The sequence below is a fragment of the Acromyrmex echinatior genome, chromosome 1 (assembly GCF_024713525.1).
Source record: "Acromyrmex echinatior isolate Ae372 chromosome 1, ASM2471352v2, whole genome shotgun sequence".
Lineage (NCBI taxonomy): Eukaryota > Metazoa > Arthropoda > Insecta > Hymenoptera > Formicidae > Acromyrmex > Acromyrmex echinatior.
In genome coordinates, this window is record NC_141852.1 from 2,316,385 (window position 1) to 2,340,305 (window position 23,921).

The window sequence follows — 23,921 nt, forward strand, 5'->3', positions numbered from 1 at the left end:
TTTACAACGAAATATTATATATCTGTCTTAGAAAAGACATTGGAAATGCAAAGTTTCTTGCTCAACATCATAACAGAATTACAAATTTTTATTTTTATTTTAATATTAACTATTAATTAATATATTATTTATTATTAATAATAAGTGTATTACATTATGTATTATTATTATGTTATTATAATATATTATTAATAAACAATATATATTTGTGAAAATTTGCTAAAGTGATTTTAATATGTATAAGTAATAACAATATATGAAGAGCAAAATTCCAAAATACATTTTATCCAAAATTTCATTTTTTTAGTTCGAGATGGCATAGTGTTCAGTGTTGAAAGACATATTATAAGTTACTTTGAAATGTTCAGAAATCATTTTTTCATCATTAATTTACATCCTGAAAAAACATAGACATTTGGAAGGACATTATGTTTTTAACTAGAGACAAACAAAATGCATTTGTTTAACAATTTGTTTTTTAGCAATTATTTAGCAATTATTTAATTTTGTTTAATATTTTACATCCTATTGATTGGGAATTTGGAATATTGTTATTTTCTGAAAAGTGCGTAATTTTATTGTATGTGGAGTTTCTTTTTTTTTATGCTCTGAAAATAACAAATTTTGGACAAAAATTTTGAGTCTGCTCATATTATTACAGAAAAAGATTAAAAAGAAAGCATGATTTGAGAAATGATAAAAGTACAAATAAATATTTCTCAAATAAATATGTGTATTAGAAAAGATGAGATAATCATACTCTATACGACTTATCTAAGCAATTTTTTCTAATTTTGCGATTTTTTAAAATTTTTTGCTGAGACTAAAATTGAAAATTGATGGTCAGAAGAGAATTCATTTCTGATTATTAAAAAATATATTCAGGTAGTTACATAGGTACAATGAAAATTTTAAGAAAAGTAGCATTTAAGTGTTGGATGCATGTTGGATACATATACATATATTATTTTAACAAAGATTAAAGGACAAGAATTGTACTATTATTGTTATTTCAAATTATATGATAGGATCTTATGAACCAAAAGCGTGGAAGACGATTATCATTAATCGCGTCCATAATACGGAAGGCAACTCAATCTGTCTGTCAGGGAACAGACGTCCTGTTCGAGACATCTAACGTCACAAGCAAATCCGAGATCGTGTAATTAACAGGATATATCCTCTCTCACTCCTACCATTCTCCCATATGTCAATCCGCTCCTTCAAAGAGAAGCTGGTCTGCTCCTGTTGCTGACGCAGACAAAAGCAGATCTCAGATTGCTACTTCTATCCAAAATGTTCATCAAACACAATTTGTCCGTTGCATATTCTTCAAATCTCGTTATGAGTTTTAACTGAAAATGTTAAGAAAATGTTATACAGGATGTTCGATAAGTAACGATAAAACTCTCGTATAGGAGTAGAGTAGATCAAACTGAATCGAAAAGTCCTGTACATTTTACAATTTTCGCAATAGTTCACAAGATATTAAATACTAAAAAATATCAAATATTGATTTTCATTAATTTTTTACTCAAGTCAATTTTACAAAAAAAAAGATAACAAATAACAAAAATTGTTTACCGGCTTTTCATAAAGTTCTCAGAATTTTTTCAGAATTTTCTGTTAATTTTTTGGTACTGCATTTTCTTATTGATAACTATTTTTATCAATAATAATTTTTGTCTCTCGTTGTTTATTTGTAAAGTTGATAGTATTTGAGTAAATAATTATTGAAGATCAATATTCGGTGATTTAGTAATTGATATTTTATTAATTACTACAAAAATTATTATACAAAATGGAAAACTTTTTGAGGAAACTCAGAAAGAGAAAATTCAGTTTAGTCCGCTCTACCTCTATGCAAAAGTTTTATTGTTACTTATCAAACGCTCTGTATAATTTGTTAAAATCACATTTAAAATATAAAAATTTTGCAATTTATATTTTTTTTCAAAAACAATGTTGTTAGACAGTGTTGTTATTTTTAAAATAACAATTATCAAACAATATTATATATTTTATAATATTAGAGGAAAGTCGCCAATACTGATATAGGTCTCTTGAAATGATCCTCTTATTTCTCAGAAACTAACAATTGCACTTTATTAATATTAATAAAATCATGATCTGTTTAGTTAATTAAAGAAATATAAACTCATAATTCGTGTATTTGTGGCTTGTTTTTATACCAAATCGGCTAAAAATGAATTCTACGAATGCGAAAATATAATTCTTACGATTTTCTTTTGCAAATTACGTAATTTAAATAATAGTGACTATATTATTAATAATATTATCATTTTAAATGCTTGTAATTTTTTAAATCAGTTTTATTTATATTATTTTTTCTCTTAGTTTTTTCGTAAAACAATCTTAAATTTAAAATTGAGATGCAGCGTAAACCGCTACACCTGTTTGTAAAAAGGTCTTAAGTTAATTTAATCCTTATAATGTTGTTTTACAGTGTTAAATAACTCTATTAAAGCTGAAGACAATCGTGCATATATAGAAAAATTATTTTGAAAAATTATCGCATTACATATTTGCATCTTGCAGAACAGCATAAAATAAATATGTATATAAATCAATAAAAATGTTTTATAACAAAGTGAAAAGATTTTGGGATATCTTGTATACATTTACTTGTAGGTATTTTATACAAACAATTCCTGTAAAAGAAGAAGAATAGGAATACGTAGCATTATTGCCTATTGTCAGTTTTGGAGCCCATTTTGTCAAACGCTCATTTTTGCTTACCTTATGAAAAAATTAATTATTGCAAAATTGCAAACAGTATTATAAAAACTGCTTATACTATCTAATGGAAAACACTTTTTAGTTTGTATTTATGTTTTTATTTTTACCTTTTGTTTAAGAAATATTGTCTAAAAACAAAGTGATATGTCGATATATCGTTTACCGATAAATATATAGAATAGGTAAATAGAATATAAAGATTTAAAACTAAAAATTCTTTTTAATGTATAATAATAAAGATTCGACACACACACACACACACACACACACACACACACATACACACACACACACACATATATGTGAGAAATTGAAAGAACTTTAAAAAAATTCGTTTTTCAGCTTTATCAGCAAGAAAAAATTGTGGAGGAAGATTTGTTTTATGTCAATGGTCTATATGCATTCAAAAAGCGGATAAAAATCGCATAAAATGTTAGTAGGAAGGCGGATATATATTTATTCGAACGGCATTGACTTTTTGTACTTCAACAGTCATCATTCTTTGTGATCTAACAAAAATTGTGTTCTGATGACTTTCTTCGTCTGCAGTTTGTGGACAATGAAAACTCAAATGGACATTTATAAAGTACTTACCCATACTATCGATTCTCATCGGTACGTGCTTTTCTGCGAAAAATTGGCGATAACAATTTGACTCAATAAAAGAAAGATAATAAATGTAAGAAATAAAAATTGTAAAAATTGTAATATTGTTTGATAATTGTTACATTTTAAATAACAACATTGTTTTTTATAAAAAAAATATAATTTGTAAAATTCTTTATATTTAAAACGTAATATTTTTAACAAATTATACAGGGTGTTTAACAATAAAACTCTCGCATAGAGATAGAATAGAATAAACTGACAAGTCGGAAAGTTCTCTACTATTTTGTAATTTTCGCAATAGTTAATAAGATATCAATTACTAAAAATCATCGAATATTGATCTTTATTATAATTATTTACTTAAGTGGTATCAACTTTATAGAAAAACACCAAGAGAAAAATTGTAAAAAAAGAAAGCTTCTTCTTTCTAAACAAAGGAAGATGTTAAGTTTTGGCTGTTTTCTGGCCAACATGAAGAAATTTTGAAATGTACAAATTATGTATCGTATTAAAAAACTGCGGAGCCGAATGATATATCGTTTATTTCGGAGAAAGATCGGGATGAGAGAAAAGTGTTTATTAAAGACAATAATTACTACACTTATTGATAAAAAATTGATATCAATACGTTTTGAAAATTGAGAAATAAGGACTGCATCTTTATTTAAACATATAATTTGAAAAGTATATAAGTATGTTCATATTATACAAAGCCAGGATTTGAAATAATTATTTTGCATTAGGTCTTCTCGCATTGCTCGAAATTTTTTTCCAAATTATATATCTGTTTAAGTGGAATACAATCCTTGTGTGCTAAAAATTTTCGAGATATTTCTTATTTAACAATTTTTTATCAATAAATGTGATGGGATTAGATCATTTATTGCCTTTGATAACTCAAAAAGTACTTAATGAAAATAAACTTCATTGTAGTGTTTTGGAAAAATCTCTTGACAACAGCTATTAGAATGAAATCAAAAATAGGATGTTTTATTGTAAAAAACCGATATGATCTTGATCTGACCTTGGCGACGCCACCCAAGATCAAACAGAAGTGACCAGTAAATAAATCTTTTTAAACTGTACAACTTTTGTCTAAATCACTTTTCCTAAAAAATGTTTTGTTTTCGAGATATTTCACCGATCCTTTTAGTTTAAAAGACTTTTTATATTTACCCTGTATAATAACTATTAGAAGTGTGATTTAGTTTTGAGGGCTTTTTTTTCAAAAATTGATTTATTTAAACAAGATAATGAACGAATAACTTAATCAAAATAATTTCTTTTGTTTTGTATAACTTTTTCTCATCTTTCTGGCTAAAGATGGATTCTGCGATGATAAAAAGATTCTTCTTTAGAGATGTTTGAATTTTCAACAAATTTTCTCACATCTTCGAAATTATAGAAGTGTGTATCCTTTAAAGCATGTTCCATCGATACGGAACAAGTGAAAATCAGATGGAGCAATGTCTGGAGAATATAGGGTTGGCCATATTCGACGGAAAGATCTGGCAACACTTTTTTTTTAAATGAACAGCAAAAAATGTGTTTTTTTCCCATGATTGAAAAAAAAACATCTTTCCGTCGAATATAGCCAACCCTGTATATGGAGTGCGGTAAGACTTGTCGTTCCTTTAATAGCGTTTGCTTCACTGACAATTTGAAGTCGAGCATTGTTGTGAAGAAGGATCACTTTGCGTCATTTACTCGCAATTGGAGGTCATTTTTTATCTAATGCTTTCTTCAATTAATGTAATTGTTGTCGATAATATCAGCTATGACAGTTTTTTTCGGATTTAACAATTCATAGTACACAACCTTCTTGATCCCACCAAATATACAACAATACTTTTGAACCGTGAACATTTTATTCGAATGTTGGCCTGGATCAACCCATGAGTTTTTTTATTTAGGATTATCAAACTAGATCCATTTTCTTCTGATTAAAAAACAAAAGCAACGCATGTCGAAAATGTTCTTTAAGAAGCTTTATTTCTTAAGGGAATCCTAAAGCGAAGTTCCGACAATACCAAAAGTCGCTGTTTTTCCAGCGCATCGATGTCTTTATACAGGATGTCTCAGAAATATGGTAGGAGCCGCATTGGGGGCGTAGAATGAGTCAAGAGGAACAAAAAAATCTAACCATTTTCAAAAAAATCTAATACCATTTTGAGATATTCGTTGTAGTTTTTAGAATTAAAAAAGGAAATGTATAAGCAAATATGTGGTAAAGTCGCGCCGTGCGAATTCGTAATATGGCCCATCGCGCCTCACTACGCCTCACTCGACAGCGGCAGCGGCGGCGCGCCGCCGAGAGTGAGGCGTAATGGGCCATGCTATGAATTTGCGCGGCGCACATTGGCTTCACCACACATTGGCTTCACTGCACATTGACTTATACGTTTCCTTTTTTAATTCGAAAACTACAGCAAATATCTCAAAATAGTATTAGACTTTTTTATTCCCTTTGACCCATTCTATATCCCCAATACGACTCTTACCTTATTTTTAAGACACCCTGTATATTATCACATCAATATCTCATATTATAATACATGCAGTCGCACGTTCGTGTCAATTTTCGTATAACAAATTCGTCGCGATAAAGTGTCTAATCTAAATCTAATTCTAAGAACTCGACGTTATTTGTTCGTGCAAACTATGTGTTTGTAGATTACTATTTCGTAAGTACAGATTGCAAAACTTTTATTTGTAATTGTATCAAGCAAATATCATAATTTGACAACTTGAGACATCATGTTACACTAAGAAATGATAAAAGATATATCAATTTCAAAATTTTTGATCATTCTCAGTATAAACTCCACCTCACAAATACGTATTAAAGAGTATCTTTTTATCTTGGAAAATAATTATCCGAATTTGTGAAAGAGAAAAAAGTATTCGTTATACAAAAATTATATGATTTAGTCACTAATACCGATGGTTTTAGGATCCTCTTAAAGGGGTCTTCAGAGTTGTCGTAACAAAATTTGCTTAATATAAAAGCTGTGTAATCTGTACTTACGAAATAGTAGTCCACAGACTAGTAATTTGAAGAAACAATGTGGAGTTCTTAAAATTGAACTTAGACTTCTAATTAAAGCGTAATTGTTATACGAAAATTTATATACGTGCGAATGAGATATTGGTGTAGTGATGTGTCAATGTAAATCGTCTGTATGTAAATGCTATTTTCAATATATTAATAATTGTCTTTAGGATTTCCTTAAAAGTCTAATCTCGTACAGCACAGAAAGATTGCAAAATGATTGCAGATATATTTCATTGAAATGTTATAATATTGCAAATAGATTGCGCAATATATTTGCAATATAACATTGTGATAATGTCATAGTATCATAAAAATGTCCGCCTTCAGTAAAATTGCGCTGTCTTAGTAGTGTTGCAGCGTAATGTATTTGTAACTATTATTAAAAATAGTTCTTTTATTATTACCGACACGATATTATTAAAGATCGACATCCTTACGGGAGTTGGCGTCCTTGTTGAAGTGATTAAGAGTAAAAAATGATAATATTGTACTAATTTTATGATTTATTAGTTTAATAGAAGTGTTGATTTCAATATTATCGTCAAAGTTTGATTATCAATAGCAATGATAATTGCAGAGAAAAAAATTGTAACTTTTCGGCAATATATAGGATATTATAGCTTTATAAGTATATGGTACATATTTATTTATGAAATATTTATGAAATATTTTGTAATAAAAAATCATGAATTTAATAATATATTAGCCAAATACAATATTTATGTTAATAATAGCAAATTTATATCAATTATCGAGAATATCGTTCTTCAATTACTTTCGGACCCTTGGGGGCCTTTTTATATCACCAAAAATTTGCCCAGGGTTTACTCTCTTTAATAGTATGTGTTATTGAATATAATTTAAAATACAATTTGTGACATAAATAAAACATATTAAGAAACTATTTTAGATTGCATATGTGAGAATACAAGCAATACTACAAATTAAAGGTGTATAACGGTCAAAGCTAGATCTTTTATTGTTAAAAATAATTAAACCTTGAATTATTATATATACTATACCGAGTGTCTGCGATCACCCGTACACCTCTTTTATCTCGGAAAAAGAGTATTTTAGATAAAAACTTTTCAGATAAAAGCTGTATGGTTTCGATGTGTACATAAGATGGTGTCATTGATTTGACATTGAATAGTTTGAAAGTCATATGATTTTTCCAAATGGGTTTTCCATCTTATTTTTCATTCCATATTCTTGTAGCTTATCTTGAAAACTTTTCAAAATATAATAATCCGGTGCTTACATATATATAATATATTTGTAGTCTTTTTGAACTGCACGCCGAATTGTTTTTCCGGACTATAAACGCAATTAAACTACTTTAATAATCGCGAATTAAATTGACAACCAATTTAAATAATTTGGTATTCATCAATTAGACATCATATTATAAAGATGCTAATATGTTGAAAAACTGTTAATAAAAATTTATTGCGAAAAATATTATCTCGGCCGGGAGTCGAACTCGGATCTGTATTCCGTACAAATGTCCTAAGTCGTTTAAACCGAGGACTTAGTAATATTCTTCGCAATAATTGGTACATGTAAGGAAACATCGTCTTTTTTTCAGACGACTTAATATAACATAAATATTAAGAAACTTTAGTTAGACCACATATGTGAGAGCACTATCAATACTAGAAATTAAAGGCCTATAACAGTCGAAACTGAATCGTTTAATGCTTAAAATAATTCAATCTTGAATTACTATATATACTATATATTTACTTGCATATATATCATATTTGTAGTTTTTTTGGACTGCGCGCTGAGACAATATTTTTCGCAATAAATTTATTAACTGTTTTTCAACATATTAACATCTTTATAATATGATGCTTGAGCAAATTATTAAAATTGCTTGTAATGTATTATATTAATGTAATTTGCGATTACTAAAGTAATTTAATTGCGTTTATAGTCCAGAAAAATGGCGCGCAGTTAAAAAGACTACAAATATAGTATATATTCAAGTACATATATGCATATATTAAATATACTATTGTATGTACATAGTAATTCAAGATTGAATTATTTTAAGCATTAAAAGATATAGCTTCGACCGTTATAGACCTTTATTTTCTAGTATTGAATAAATAAGAAAATGTAGAGAAAGAATTAATCAATATACATTTTATATTATATATAATTTTATATATGTAAAATTTTAATTATTGTATAATATTTTATATTTAATTGCAAATTTTATATGCAAATACATATATATATATATATATTATTAAGTGTGCAACTAAGTTCTCGCTGTTATTTTGATGAAAATGCAACTTTATTGTGAAAAAATGGCTTGGAAATGGCTTGGCGGGTAACTCCTAATACTGAAGCAAGCTCTTCTTGCGTTTGGCACGGATCCTCATCGAGCAATGCCTCCAATTCAGCGTCTTCGAAGGTTTTTGGCCTTCCTTCACGCGGACGGTCGTCAACATCGAAATCACCGTTTGAAGCAACGGAACCAATCTCGGCACGTTGTTTCACTTAGAGCAGCATCTCCGTAAACTTTTTGGAGCTCTCTATGCGCTTCAGCCGCCGTTTTCTTCGAATGAAAGAAGAAAATCAATACTTCCTGCATATGACGATTATTTGGCACAAAATCAAACATTTTCACACAACCAAAAGAATATGACGTAAAAACAAAATCACTAATGTTTCAAAGCGGTTTGTTTATCATATGTCTAAGCTTGGTTCATGACGTTTAGGTTATGTCAGAATCGACCAGTACTTACTGCTGGAGCCATCTGTTGCCAAACAGCGGGAACTTAGTTGCGCATCTAATATATATATATATATATATATATATATATATGTATATATATATATATATTAAAGTTTATGTGTATAAACATATATGTATATATTTTATACTTTATGCAAATATACCTATTTTATATATTTTTGACTGGTGAAATGGAAATAATAAAAAATTTCACGCATTCTATTTAATTTTATTTGCAATATTCAAGGAATTTTTAAAATAATATTTCAAAAATTATAAGAGTTGATTACAAAAAAGTTTGAAAAATCTTGTCGCACGACTACGACAACAAATGTTTCAACAAATACTATAATTCCAGTAAATACTTACTTTAAGGAACTCAGTTTCCGATAACTTTGATTTTAACATACATATGTTGTGAAGATCATGACTTTGAGTGACTTCCAACAGGTTTTAATTGGCGGACGTTATCTGTTAAAAAGTTATTAAGAAAAGAAATTTAAAGAAATAACCTCTCATTTCTGCACAACTTTCACGCAAAGCGACTCCCACCTCCTCCTCCTCTGCTTAGGGACTCCTAAATAAACATTTACTCAATCATGAATTTAATTAGAATGACGTTAAAATATTGGATAATGAGATATCATATAAAAAGACCTATTTCAGAGATGATCCATATAAAAAAACAACGATATGGCTTAAACAAACAAAGTGATATCGAATTATTCTCCGATTCATATCTATCGATCCTTAATTTGTTATCCTTTCCTGATCTCAATTCTCTTTCCATTTCTTTTTTTATCCTTTTCATCAAAAACTAATCCATCCTCTTCTTTGTTGTTTCTCTTTGTGGTTTCATAGCAGTTATTTTCATTTCAAATGTATCTGTCAAACTTTCTACTTGCGATTATTTCTTTATTAACGATGGCTTGCTTGTTTCCTCCTCAGTTTTATTATTAATATTGTATAATTTATTGGCTTAAGAAATATATATTATTACAATATTGAATTTTATAATAGACATCAAAAATAATTGTGAATCAATTTAAGAGAGAATATAGTGAAATGGATACATAGCTCATTCATGCATACTATATTCATGCATAGTTACTAACATCTGAGATTATCAAGTACTGACTAATTCGAAATATATGCACTGAAGATGACTCGATGCAAGTCGAAACGTTTGTAATGTAAATGAAGAATATATTGTTAAATCCAGAGACACGGTAGTGTCTCGGCGCTAAGGAAACGCATAGCGTTTTATTTATAGCACGACAATCCTGCTTAGCTTTTAGTCTTTTTTTAATTATTGCGTTTTAAAATTTTGAGCCCGTTATGTATTGATTTATTGATTTAATTTTTTGTTATTACCATTTACTAATTGTCGAGATGTATAAGGCCTCAAACTGCAGAAAAGCAAGACATACATGTTAAAAAAAAACCTCTTTAGGCAGATTTTTGCGGAAAATACGCTTTAAAAATGAATGTTGATAGTGTAGGAAGTTTTAAAGGAACTCAAATGATTAACAAGCTGGAAATATGAGTTCCTGTTGTCTGATCAAGTTGGAATTTGACAGGGTTTATTTTTTTGTAGATTGGATCATTCTGAGTATACAGCGAATAAAAGAATTAAAAAAAATGTTTGATCGTAAATAAAAGAGGATCAATCCATATATAAATATAATAACAGAATATATTGATTTTTAGTTATGTTATTAACGGCCAAAATAGCTCCTTTTTGATTTTGTCAGGAAATTCATCGTTAACGCTTCCTTGAGAGAAGTTTTCCTATGAAGAGTAGAGAAGTAAAGTTTAAGCCCTAACTAAAGGCGAATAAAGTTACGCGGAACCGCAAATTCCCAAGTACAACAAACGCGAAGATCCGACAGATACATCAAGGCGCGAAAAGTCGTGCAAATATTTGATGAGATTCAGGCGCGAGAAAATACGTAAAAAAAACGCAAAAGAAATTCGCTGATCGCTTTACTTGCTCATATCTGTCAAAAATAGACTGTGGATTAGTAGTCAAACATAATATGATAGATTTTTCAAGAAAATAATTCTCGGTAAAAAATTTTTCATACATGAATATGTATAAATATGTATAAACATACATAAATATTCATAAACATGTACCATCATATATGAAATATGTCCATACATATTCATACATCTCTTTTTCTTTTGTAAAATTATCATTTAGTGTAATAGAAATAATAATAGTAATGTGGAAACAAAAAATAATTAATGGGGTAATTTTCGCAGTATTCGTTTTAGAAAAAAACAAGTTCAAAGAAATATAAAAAAAAATTGCTCATACACAATTATGCATAATTTTATATATAATTATACATAAGGAATTTTTTACATTTTTTCAAACTTGATTTAAAACAAATAGTATGAAAATTAATTTTAATTATTTTTAATGTTTTCATATTACTATTAATATTTCTAAAAAATTACTAAAAGTAATTTTAACAAAAGAAAAAGGAATGTATGAACATGTGTGGACATATTTCATATATGGTATGATTATGCATGTTTATGAATATTTATGTATGTTTATACATATTTATATACATGCATTTTTTTATCAAGAAGCTTTCTCTTTCATATGTTTGTTGAAGAAGATTTATAAATTTAATTTTTTAAAAATGCAATTGATGAAAGATCTATTATATTTGAAAATCTGAATAAATCATTCAGTTTTTATTTAAAAAATTAAATATTATAAAAATATTAATTATTTTGTCATTTTTTTTTACTAACAAGAGAAGGCTCATAAAGCCAGAATACAATGCTTGTTTTCCTGCTGGATTAGAATTTTGCCACCGTATTGGCTGACACTGATAGCACCGCAATCAATACGTTGACAAGATGCTCATTCTGCAGCTAGCAATCCAGCAGGAAAATAAGCATCATATATCATCGGTTTAACTCGAAAATTTAAGAAGTTATGAAACTCTGACAATACATAAAGAATACTTTGATATACAATAAACAATTTTTGCTGTTTCATTCTAAAGCAGTAAAATAAAAAAATTCCTAAAATAAAATCTCCCTGTTTAGGAGAAAGTCGGTAGAATGGGTTTCGTTTCGCATAGAAAGTCGAATGCCTCTAGATAGGAAGGGTATAGAATAATTTTTAATATTGTATGTATAAAATAGAAACAAGTATATAGTAAAAATAAATATTATTTTTTAAACTTTATTTGTTAATAATTTTTGAACAAACACACACACACACACACACACAAATGGCCGCCACCTAAAACCTTTACTTATGTACACTATCATATACAAGGTGTCATATACAAAAAATAATGAAATTTTGGAAATGAGTTTTATGTAAATATATCTTGAAAACTATATGAAATTGCCAATTAATTTATAAAAAAAAGTTGATTAGTATTCTTACCTTTATAACATATGTCAAGATTAAAGTCATCGAAGAGACTAATGTAAAAAATTACCAAAGATAAGGTAACCGAGTCCAATGTAATCCTCCCTAAGTTTTGAGAATTTTTTATAATTTTTCGCCGAGATTAAAATTGAAAATCAATTGTTACATTCGAAAAAGGGAACATTTCTGAACATTGAAAAAAATATAAGTCATATTCATATTTATATAGATGCAGTATAAAGATTTAAAAGAAAGATAATATTTGAGGCACCTGCCCCCAAAATGTATACTCAATGTAAGTCGCGTATACGTCTTCCCTGTTCATATGGAAGTATTAAAAATATTAAAAGTAAAGTGATTCAATTCTTTTATAAGTTTATTACATAAACGTATTGATGTATAAACATTTAAAAAAAGCTATTTAGTATCTTAAACATTGAATACCTATTAACTTCTCTTTCTTAAAGTTGTACTTATCGCAGTTCGGAAGTAAAAGATCCTTTTTATTAATAAAAGATCATTTTTTATTAATCCCACATAATCTTCATAAACATATTTGTGACAAATATCACACTTACGCATGTACTCAGATACATGGTCACATTGGTATCACCATACAAAGCTTCTCTTCTTTAATTATAAACAAAACGTGTTTATTGTTTAATTATAAACAAAAATATAAATTAAATATAATGTTGTAAAGTATGAATATAAAGCTGCAGTAACATGAACTATGAAAATTAATAATCACGTTTTCATAATTATAGGAAATAATTAATAGAAAATAATTACTTCCTTACGGAATATTACACCACGACGTATCAGTTTTTCCTGTTTTTACAACAGAACGAATAATATGATTATGAATTACTATTGTCATCTGTTAAATGAATCATATAATTATATACAAATAGCGAGTGTCCCACTTTAGGAAATGGCCCAAATTGAGCCGGATCACTTTATAAATAATAATAAATATCTAAAACATCAATTTACAATTTTAAATATTTATTGTATACTAATAAATACTAGATAAGAAATATAATAAAAGATATATAGTAACTTAAGCATTCGCAATCATCTTAACTTAAGCATCGGCAAGTTTTCCCTAACAATCTCTGCATTAAATTCGAATTAAACAGACCTTAATTTTAATTAGAAATACTTTTTTCAATAATTAATTAAATTAGAAACACAATTATTAACAATATACTTTCAATGACTTAATTAATTAAATAAAAGATGATAAAAATAATGAAAGTGATCTCATTAATAGATAAAAGAACAGTTTTTGACGGCATTTCACTCCACTTAATTAATTTGTCTAGCCAATTTAACTTAATTGATTTAGTTAATAAATAAATGTTTTGTGTGTGTGTGTGTGTATGTGTGTGTGTATGTGCGCGCACGTGTACTTGCTTATACAGGGTTAAAAAAGCCATTCATTTATATGGTGGATAATACATACCATACTGATTGTGAGTACAAAAATCTTAGTAAACATAAATCAAAAATTCAACCGTTTCTGAAATACAAACATTTTTGTATTTACTGTGTAATCACCAAATAATAGGGAGTTTTTGCAATAACGTGAATCCGGATACGCTAAAGTCATTTTTTTTAAGTAGTTGTTAAAAAGAAGATAATCTGATTTTAGCGTTTACCGTATTTGGATAAACGGTATTGCAAAAACTACTATGTAGATCCTCAATCATCGTTCATGACAATTTATACAACACCGATTGTTGCGGAAAATTTTCAGAAATGTTTCAACTTTTCACATCTCATGTGCAACAATTCTGAAAGGATTCTGCAATATGTAATATGAAATGTTTTAACAGAAATGTTTCTAAAATCTATCATAAATTGAAAATATATTTAAACAGAACAAAAAATCATTATGATATTAAAATAGCTCCAAAATGTTTATTAAAAGTCATTTTTTTATCAATTACGATTCAGTTTAATGTCATTTTGATGTTATTATGAGTTGTTTTATTTTTAATTGCAAAAAAACTTTTGCAATATGAATAATGATATTATATAGGGAAACTGGAAAGTGTAAATGATTTTTTAATAGTTATGTGCTTATACATATAATATGATTAATTAATCAAAGTAATTCGCGGCACAATTACCATTTTTGAGAAAGTTTGCTTTAAGTTTGTTTCAACAAGTTTTGTAATCTGTAAATAGACCACAAAATTCTTAATAAATTTTAAGTACTTCAGAAATGACATTTAAATATATATTTAATTGATTAAATAATATTTAAATTTATTATGTCGACATAATTTAAGTATTATTTAAGTATCAATTACGTATATATTTAAATATCATTTTTGAAGTACTAGAAATAGCTGAAACCTTTTTGATAAGATTTCAGAAAGATTGCAAATTTTTTCTGTAACATTTCATCAACTTTTTAATAAAATTTCATGTACAAGAATTAGGACATTTTGCTATTTCAGAGCTGTCTCAGAAATGTTGCAAACATATTTTGCAATTTTTATGAAATGTTTCACTTTTCAGTTGAAAAATTTCTGAGATATTTCTGAAAACTTTCGGCGCTATATGGGAACTGACTGATTGCCGATGAAATCTTCTGTTATAAATTGTATGTATGGAAATTAAATGAAGATATACAGAACGCAATTTATAAACATTGAGATAAACATCGCAACGTGTAGAAGCCAGTAAGTCATTCATGACATTAACCATGATATTTACAAAGGTAAGGGTCTGTTCACGTGCATGATAGCTATAGACAATCAATCAGAAATACATCATGACTGCGTCATTAAGTGGCAAATTCGAAATTCGTTTACTTAGTACTGTGACTTACAGCTTTGAATTACAATATCTTCCAATAAGATTCATTTTTAAAACATGATTTCTCGCCGCTAAATTCTAATAATTTATATTATCACGTATAATCATCACGTATTTCAAAGAATAATGTATTATTTCTTTGTAAAGAAATATGACATATATACGTTGACATTAATGATATCGTTCAAACTATATAGTTTTATATTCTCGCCTCAGGCGCAGAAATTGTAAAAATATTTGTATAATAGAAGATGATTTTATATTTTTAATAACAATTAATATTTGCCACAAAAAAATAATTTACATTACGTACTTAAAAAAATACATGATTAGTTGAAAACTTTCTTTGTACTGTCTTCATAAATTAAAGAAAAAAAATATAACAGCTGTTCAAGATTTTTATCTAATTTATTTTTGAAGAATGGGCAATGAATCGTCATATGCATACATTTGCAACTTACACTTCTATTTTTACGGCAAAGGGCAGTCAGATTTTGTATCAATCGAATATTCCGAGAGTAAACATATTACACGATTGTGACGTAAGTTGGCTGCATGCTACGGCGCATCTATGAGATAAGCTTATCCTTGTCTTTATATTATAATATAACATACAAAAAATATTTATCTCAGAAATTGAACTTTCAACTTATGTTCACTAAGATTTTTTTACTCAGTATGATATATACTCTATCATATAAATGCTGAATGGTTTTAACACTCTATATGTATAATGTAAATATATTAAAAAATGAAAACATTATTTTGAAGATAGACAATAACGAGAAAGAAGAAATAAAAGACATTTTTTAAAGAATTTTTATATAAATTATTTGAGAGAAACAGGAAGAAGGAAAAAATAGCCAGAGAAGGAAAAAAGATTTTTTTTACATTTTTTACATCACGATTATTTATTCTAAATTCGTTTGAAAGCTATAACTTCGAATCAATTTTATCGCTGTGGACGACTTGTTGCGAAGAGTTTTCACGAGCAATACAGTCACGGATGGCTTGTAGAATAATGTTTATTCGCCGATCTAGGGCATCTAAATGGGGTTCCCATAAGACGGGAGCCACAGGATCCTTTGCCATACTTTGCCGCATAGCGATACTAAGCCGTGTGGGCCCATTATGGAAACTGCAATCAAAATTGAACATCATGTTAATAGAGAATTTTCTAAATTTATTATTTAAATAGTAAGTTTTTCAAATGAAAAAAAAGATTTCTATTAATAATTATATTATGTAAGCAGTATAAGAGTAGTGGACAACTATAGAAGGTAAATGTAAGTTTATTATCATATGAAATATAAAGATTTTTCCTTCTAATTCTAGACGCAATGAGCGATGAGCAACGAGTGACATCTAATAAGAGTTTTGTTTTACATTGTGCGGAAAAGCAGAACTTTCATTGAATATCGCTCGTCGCTTATCATGTCCAATGTGCAATAAGCCTAACGTGTTCACTATTGTCTGATCGGTTCACTGAATTCGCCATTAACGACTTAACTCGTGATTAACAAATGAACATCCAATCTTGATTCCTTGTGTTTATTAACCCGTGAGTTTGATTTCGGTTAATTCATTTCGAACTTATTTAGTTTATCTTTCCTTACATCTTCGATCGTCTTAATTCTAAGGCCGCCACAACCATCTTGTCTTCTACAATTGTAGGTTTAGCTTTACGCCAAGATTTTATGTTTGCACATTTTCTCAAACATCTCAATATCGGTCGCTAAGAAAGAGCTAGAATTTCTGTACATCGCTCAAAACATAACAATTGTTTTGATCATTTGTGGATCTATAGGTCGATTTCAGCTTGTTAGACATATCGATTAAATATGTTAAAATTCCTCATCATAATTAATTCGTCTACCTCATATTCGCTTATAGGTTTCACTTTTGATTTACATGTTGCTCGTTATAAGATTGATCTTTCATAATCCATAATTTCTGCTACTTTATATGCAAGCATTGATTATATAGTGCTCACTGATACGGCCTTTATTCAATTTATATATATACATTTTCCTTAAACCTAACAACCTATAGTAATCTACCTGCGTTGCTCTATTTTAAATAATAAAATACTATATTGCTCCGATTGATTTGCAAAATATATTATTAGTAAAGGCGAATTATTAAACGTATTATTCACTTTATTCTCCTTTAGACTAACTTTTCTTGCTACTGAATTCCTAGAATTTCTAGAATTCCTAGAGCGAATACTAATATAGAATTGAATTACTTGACTTAGTCATTCCCTTGAGTTGAAAGCAAAATGATGAAATTTAGAAACCTATCCTTAAGCATTTATGGTCTTTACTGGACATTCTGTATATTGTGGAATAATGTCATTATCCAGAAAGCACAGAGAATTCGAAAAGAATTCAATGGTACATCATAAATTCTGAGTTCATTTTGCAAAAAGAATTATATTTTTTGAAAAGTTGTGAGAAGAATTCTTTTTGCATTTGAAAATTAATTCAGAATTGATAACATACGACACACTTTTTTTCCACAGAATTGATGACAACTAAATATTTCTTTTATTCTTTTTAAATTTTTTATGATTTGGGTAATCATTAGGTACATATTGTTCAAATTTTATTGAAGAGTCGTAGAAACATTAAATTTATCATATAATTTATAATATTTGTACTCACTATATATGTATATGTATAAAGAATAAAAGATTAATAGAATACGATAATGACAAATTCTAATTGTATATATATATGTGTCATATTGTAATGTTTAAAAGAATTGAAATACTGAACATACATATAATGAAAGAATAAAATAAGAACGATTATTTTTATTTATCAAAGAAAACTGTCGAATTGCAAGATAAATAATGTCTATTCAGTGAGATATGCAATTCAAAACAGTTAACAGTATAGGTTTAACGCTGTTAAATTCGATCCTATCCAAAAAAGAGAAAAGAAAACTGCGATAAGGTGGATTCCGCAATTCGGGAGATGCGTTTTACCAGAATTACTGGGACGCGTTCGTGAATTCTTGCTTTGATGCGGATTCGCGTTTTTACAGGTTGGGCAATAAATCCGATGTCTAGCTGTCTGGATTTCGCGGACGTCCAAAGTATCGGAAATGGAAAACCTATAAATAATGTCGAGTGTAAGATTAACACTAGAATACAGATTAAAACGTTTATAATCAAATCATTCGTTTCTGTTATCGATGCCTAGTTGTCTAGACAAAATCACAAATCATTTGATACTTGCAGATTAAATTGTAATTGCTATAGAGGATGTCAGATTAATTGTTATACAATTTTTTGTCAGAATTTTTATTCGGACCAATGTATATTTAATCAATAGGAAAGAAATCTTTAGCGATCGAAGCTGGAGCTCTTAAGTACTTAAATAATACAATATTACATTTGTCATATTAAAAATTGCGCGCCGATTGATTTTTCAAACTTTTAAAACGTAATTCTGACAGAACTACAGTAATAATAATTTGATGAGTAATAAATTATTATTACTATAGTTAGTAGTATATTATTACTATAGTTCTATCGAGATTGCGTTTTAGAAGTACAAATAATCAATTCGGCGCGCAATTTTTATAATAACATATGAAGTATTATTATTTAAACATTTAAACATTTAAGATCCAGGTCCGATTATTAAAGGGATTTTATTTCCTATTGTGTACATGGAGTCCAATAAGTTTCTTTCTTTAATATTATACACATTTAGATCAATGAATAACTATATATTGATTTAAATACATCTTTAAGGATAGGTTGTTCCATCTTTCGATAAACTTTAACTTACTTTCTCTTATCCTCTTACTCTCTTATTTTCTTATTCTTTTACTTTTTTGTTTATCTATTAGATAAATTATTACAGAGTTTATCCAAAGAACAACTGATTCTTACTAGATAGTAAATTTAAAAAAAATTTATATATCGATATGTTTTTCAATTGCTTAAGAATGTTTTATATATATATATATTTTCAAAATGATAACAAAATTATAAAAAGATTACAAATTATCCTAAATCATGTTTAAAAATAATACAACAAATTTGATAATGGTTTACTATCTGGATCATAAGTTATTTTAATAAATGTAAGTAATATTTTTTTAATCTGTGCTGTATACAATAAAAAATAAATGGAAATGTACTATAAAATAAATGATAAAAATCTCAATTTTATAGAGACCGGGGCAAGTTGTTACAATTTTTGATTAGCAATTTTTTCCATACTAATGTATACATTTAAATTAATGAATACCTATGCATTGCTTCAAATACATCTTTACCTTAGATAGTCAATTTTTTTTTATTTGTATCTATGTCTTTAAATACTGAAAATTAAGATTTTTTATTAATAAGTAAATTATAATAACTTAATCCACTGTGGGACAAGTTGTTAAATTTACAATATCACTTGAAATATATATATATATATATATATATATATATACATATATATATATATATATAATATATAAATTCAAGATTATAATGAAATCAAACACGAAATACTTAACAAAGAATATTTATTTTATATAATATAAAATTTAAAAAATATATTATTACAAAAATTTTTTCTTTAATTGATTATTGAAGTTAACGTTGGAAAGTAATAATAATATAATAATATTACATAAAAATAATATTACACGCTGTTTTTCTCACATAGATGACCATTTTTAGCTTTTTTTGTCGCATACGTTTCTATATTTACATCTCCTCTGTTTGTCTTTTTTTTGTAAGATCGCACATTCCACAGACTTTTATAACTAGACTGATAACTCAATATGATAGAAAGAGGTAAATCTGATTCCGAACTGCCTTTGTTTCAGTTCACATATGTATGCGTCCTGTCTGTAAATATCACATGTGAAAACATTAACATTATTATCCGTGTGATTTATACATTTGAGAGTGAGTGAATACAAATATGGCACTGCTCAGTGCTGTCTTCAAACATGGAGACGAAGTTGATAGTGTATTTATAAAAGTCTGTACATAATTCAGTAAAAAAAATTGTTTTCAATAGGGTAAGTTGTTACATTGTAACAACCTGCCCTGATTGAAGTGTAACAATTTGTCCTAACCTTCCATTTTCAATTCGAAAAAATACAAATCGAAAATCAGTATGTATAATACATATATCGATTTAAATAAAATGTGTTATTATAATCAAATGTATATAAAAGAAATATACAAAAGGATAATTACATATCTGTAACTTATACACATATATACAATAACACAATATTTATACAATGAAATATTTACTTTTAATAATGAAAATCAAGAAAATATACGTAGCGAGCCGCGTCTTCTAAAGTTCAAAACATGGCGACTAAACTAAGTGAAGTTGTAGAGTATCATAAGAATCATATATAAAAATTCATAAAAATATGTTGCCACCTGACAACTAAAAAAACTAACTGTAACAACTTACCCCGGTCTCATTATGTATTCAAGATTATTTACGTAGAATTACATTGCGATGCATGAACTAATTATTTCTTATTATTTCAGTAAAAAACAAAATATTTGTTCCATATCTTTGTAACTAATCAGTGAATCGCAATGAAACTTTGCATAAATTATTTTGAATATTTAAAGTATAAGAGAAAAATGAAAATTTTTTTTATCAGTTAAAATTTTAATTTTTAACAATAAAAATAATAACAAATACAATAAATAAATTATAAAAATGTATTATAAACAAAATTATAATCTTATTCACACAACTTTCATATGTATATAGTTTATTTGAAGTGTAAATGTTAAACATATTTCCAAATTTAATTTTCTTTGGAAGGACTGTGTCTCTAATACATCCTTAACACATTTTGACATAAACATACAGGAACAAGTGTAGCTTTATGCATGATTCAATTAGAACAAAGTATGTACTGATGTGTAATTTCCCCTTAATATATTTCGTAATAATAAATTAAGAAATTGTTATTTTTTCTTAAGAATTTGAAATAATTGATACTTGAAGAAACTATTCAACATTGTGTATAACTTTTTGCAATACTTATCTCATACATGTTTATATTTTTGTAATTTTTATAGTTACTGTATAATTAAATATTATAAATTATATAATTATGTAATTATTGTAATTATAGATATAATTACAATTTTAATGCTTTATAAAAAACTTGATATCTTAAGAATTTAAAGTTAAAACAATCGCAATTGTAAAACTAATTACTATTTATTAGTTATTTATGGATATTATAAAAAAAATACAAAATAATTCTATTTAAATCCTTGAATTATGAAATGCATTTTTTTCCTATTTTTTTTAAAAATAGGAGGTCTAAAAATTTATCTATGTAATATACAATGATAATTAATTATTAAATTTGATCTAAATTTAATGAAGCGAAGGATTGTTCAATTTCAATTAAAATAAAAAAAAAATTTAATTTTCTTTTTAATATTTTTACAATTAAAATTAAAAAATTAAAAATTAATTTTTATTGAATATTATTATAATTTACACATGAAAAATGTTCTGCATTTATTAGTTTATTTAAATATTTTTATTCCAACTACTATTACTGTGTAATGTGATTATGAAAATCTCTTTACAGTGGCAATAGTTAAAATACTGCGATTTAAAGTTGTTAACGTTATTGTATACGTTTTAAAGCTTCACGTACTATTTGGGTGACTATGACATATACTTTTTACTGTAAAATAATTGTGCAGCCAAATGGCTGCAACATTATTTTTAAGCCTAAAACATCATCCCATTTTAGCTGCTACAATTTTGTTACAATGTCGTACTGACGTTGCGACTGTAGTTGTGCTAGAGAAAAAAAGCTTTAATTTAAGTTGCAATAACGTTATATACCGCAAACAAAATTAAAATTTAAAATTTCATGTCCTACTTAGGGAGGAAATCTTTTCATGGTATATAAAAATTTGCAATGAATTTGAAATCCCGGAAAAAATATTTTATATATAATTATATAAAATATATTATATATAATTATATATTTTTATATAATTTTATATAATTATATATACAACATTTTTTTCCCGGAATAGCTTTTAGAATAAATAACTTACCAAACATAAATACATAATTTGCAGAAATATTAAATCCCTAAATTAATTTTGATATCAAGCTAAACGAAATTGTACAGTTAGAGTAATATACATTCACTCGCAAAAAAACAGGTCATTAAATTTTAGTTCACAAATTTTTAATTGTTTTTATTAGTGGTAACTCAGCGAAAAATCATCGTATTGAGATGAATCAAAGTTAAAATTATTATAAAATTGAATATTTCCCTTGATAATAAAGGAGATCAAATTTGAATTACACAAAATGTATTACAAAATGACGGACGTTGAAGATATATTATTGAAAGATAGGAAAAAAATTTCTTCTTTAAACTATTGCTCAAGGGAACCGACTGCCAGGCACAAAAGCGTATGAGCTCTAATGCGCCCATATTCATAGTCAGGCCTTATATTTAAATTTATCATCACAAATTATTTTATTGGCTACTGAGCATTTAAAGATAAATTTAAGGAAATCTTAAATATAAGGTCTGACTATAAATATGAACATAAATTCATTTATTTCTAAACGAATCCATATTTTTGAACACTTTTCTATGATTTTTTTCAAAATTACAAAATTATACCGTCTTTAAAAAAGTATTACAAAACGAAAAAAACAAACAAACAAACAAACTTTTTCTTGTAAATCCAGTATAACTTAGAAACAAACTATTGTAGAAAATTTTATAAAAAAAATTAAAGTGTGAATTTTAAATCTTAATTCTTTTTAATTTTGAATAAGTGCGTGCGTGTAAATCTACATGTGTCCTGCTCTCGGCATTACGCAAGATCAATGACGTGACAGGTATCTGATTCTATATATGTGTGGTGTGCGTGCGTGCGTGTACATGTGCGTATATATGTGTGTTTAATAATATTATATATATTGCCTCCTCTCGCACTTATTAATTCACATACACTTGTGCGTGAGAGTATTCATATACACCTATATGCATACGCACACGAGCGCGCGCATACATACATATATTAGATCAGATACCTGTCACGTCTTTGATCCTGGATAATGATTCATCGCTATTGAAATGTACTAAATTTGTGGTCTGTTTTCTTTGCGGGTGAGTGTTTATCTTATTTAAGTCCTGCTTCTATATATACCAGTAAGTTTCAAACATTTATAATTCATATTAGGTATAGTTCACTATGAATTTTTACTGGTAATATATAATATTGTATATCAAAACATGGCCTTACTTTCATCATGGAGCCCTATTTTGGGAGAATCCATCTTTCAAAAATCATTTTATTAAACTACAGAAAAGTTCTCATAATGATGTGCCTTTTATCCTTTATCGTTTTTTACTTACGAGAAATAGAACTCTACCGCGTCCATCTATCGACGATGTGGTGTAATATTTGACAGTGTGTGATTCTTTTTGAAGTCGTTACAAATGATTATGCAAATTTA

General features: G+C 27.2%; 1 protein-coding gene across 7 annotated transcripts in view; it reads right to left on the bottom strand.

Moving 5' to 3' along the window:
* Positions 1 to 13,079: 13,079 nt before the first annotated feature.
* The window catches only part of LOC105149251 (extracellular serine/threonine protein CG31145), a 318,959-nt gene continuing 308,117 nt past the window's right edge, over positions 13,080 to 23,921 (bottom strand). For all 7 annotated transcript variants that reach the window (XM_087405143.1, XM_087405170.1, XM_087405150.1 and 4 more), the window contains 2 exons: positions 18,404 to 18,531; positions 13,080 to 16,549 (listed from right to left, as the gene is read on the bottom strand). In XM_087405143.1, the coding sequence (XP_087261269.1) occupies positions 16,458 to 16,549; positions 18,404 to 18,531 (220 nt within the window). In that variant the 3' untranslated portion in view covers positions 13,080 to 16,457. The remainder of the gene's footprint in view (positions 16,550 to 18,403; positions 18,532 to 23,921) is intronic.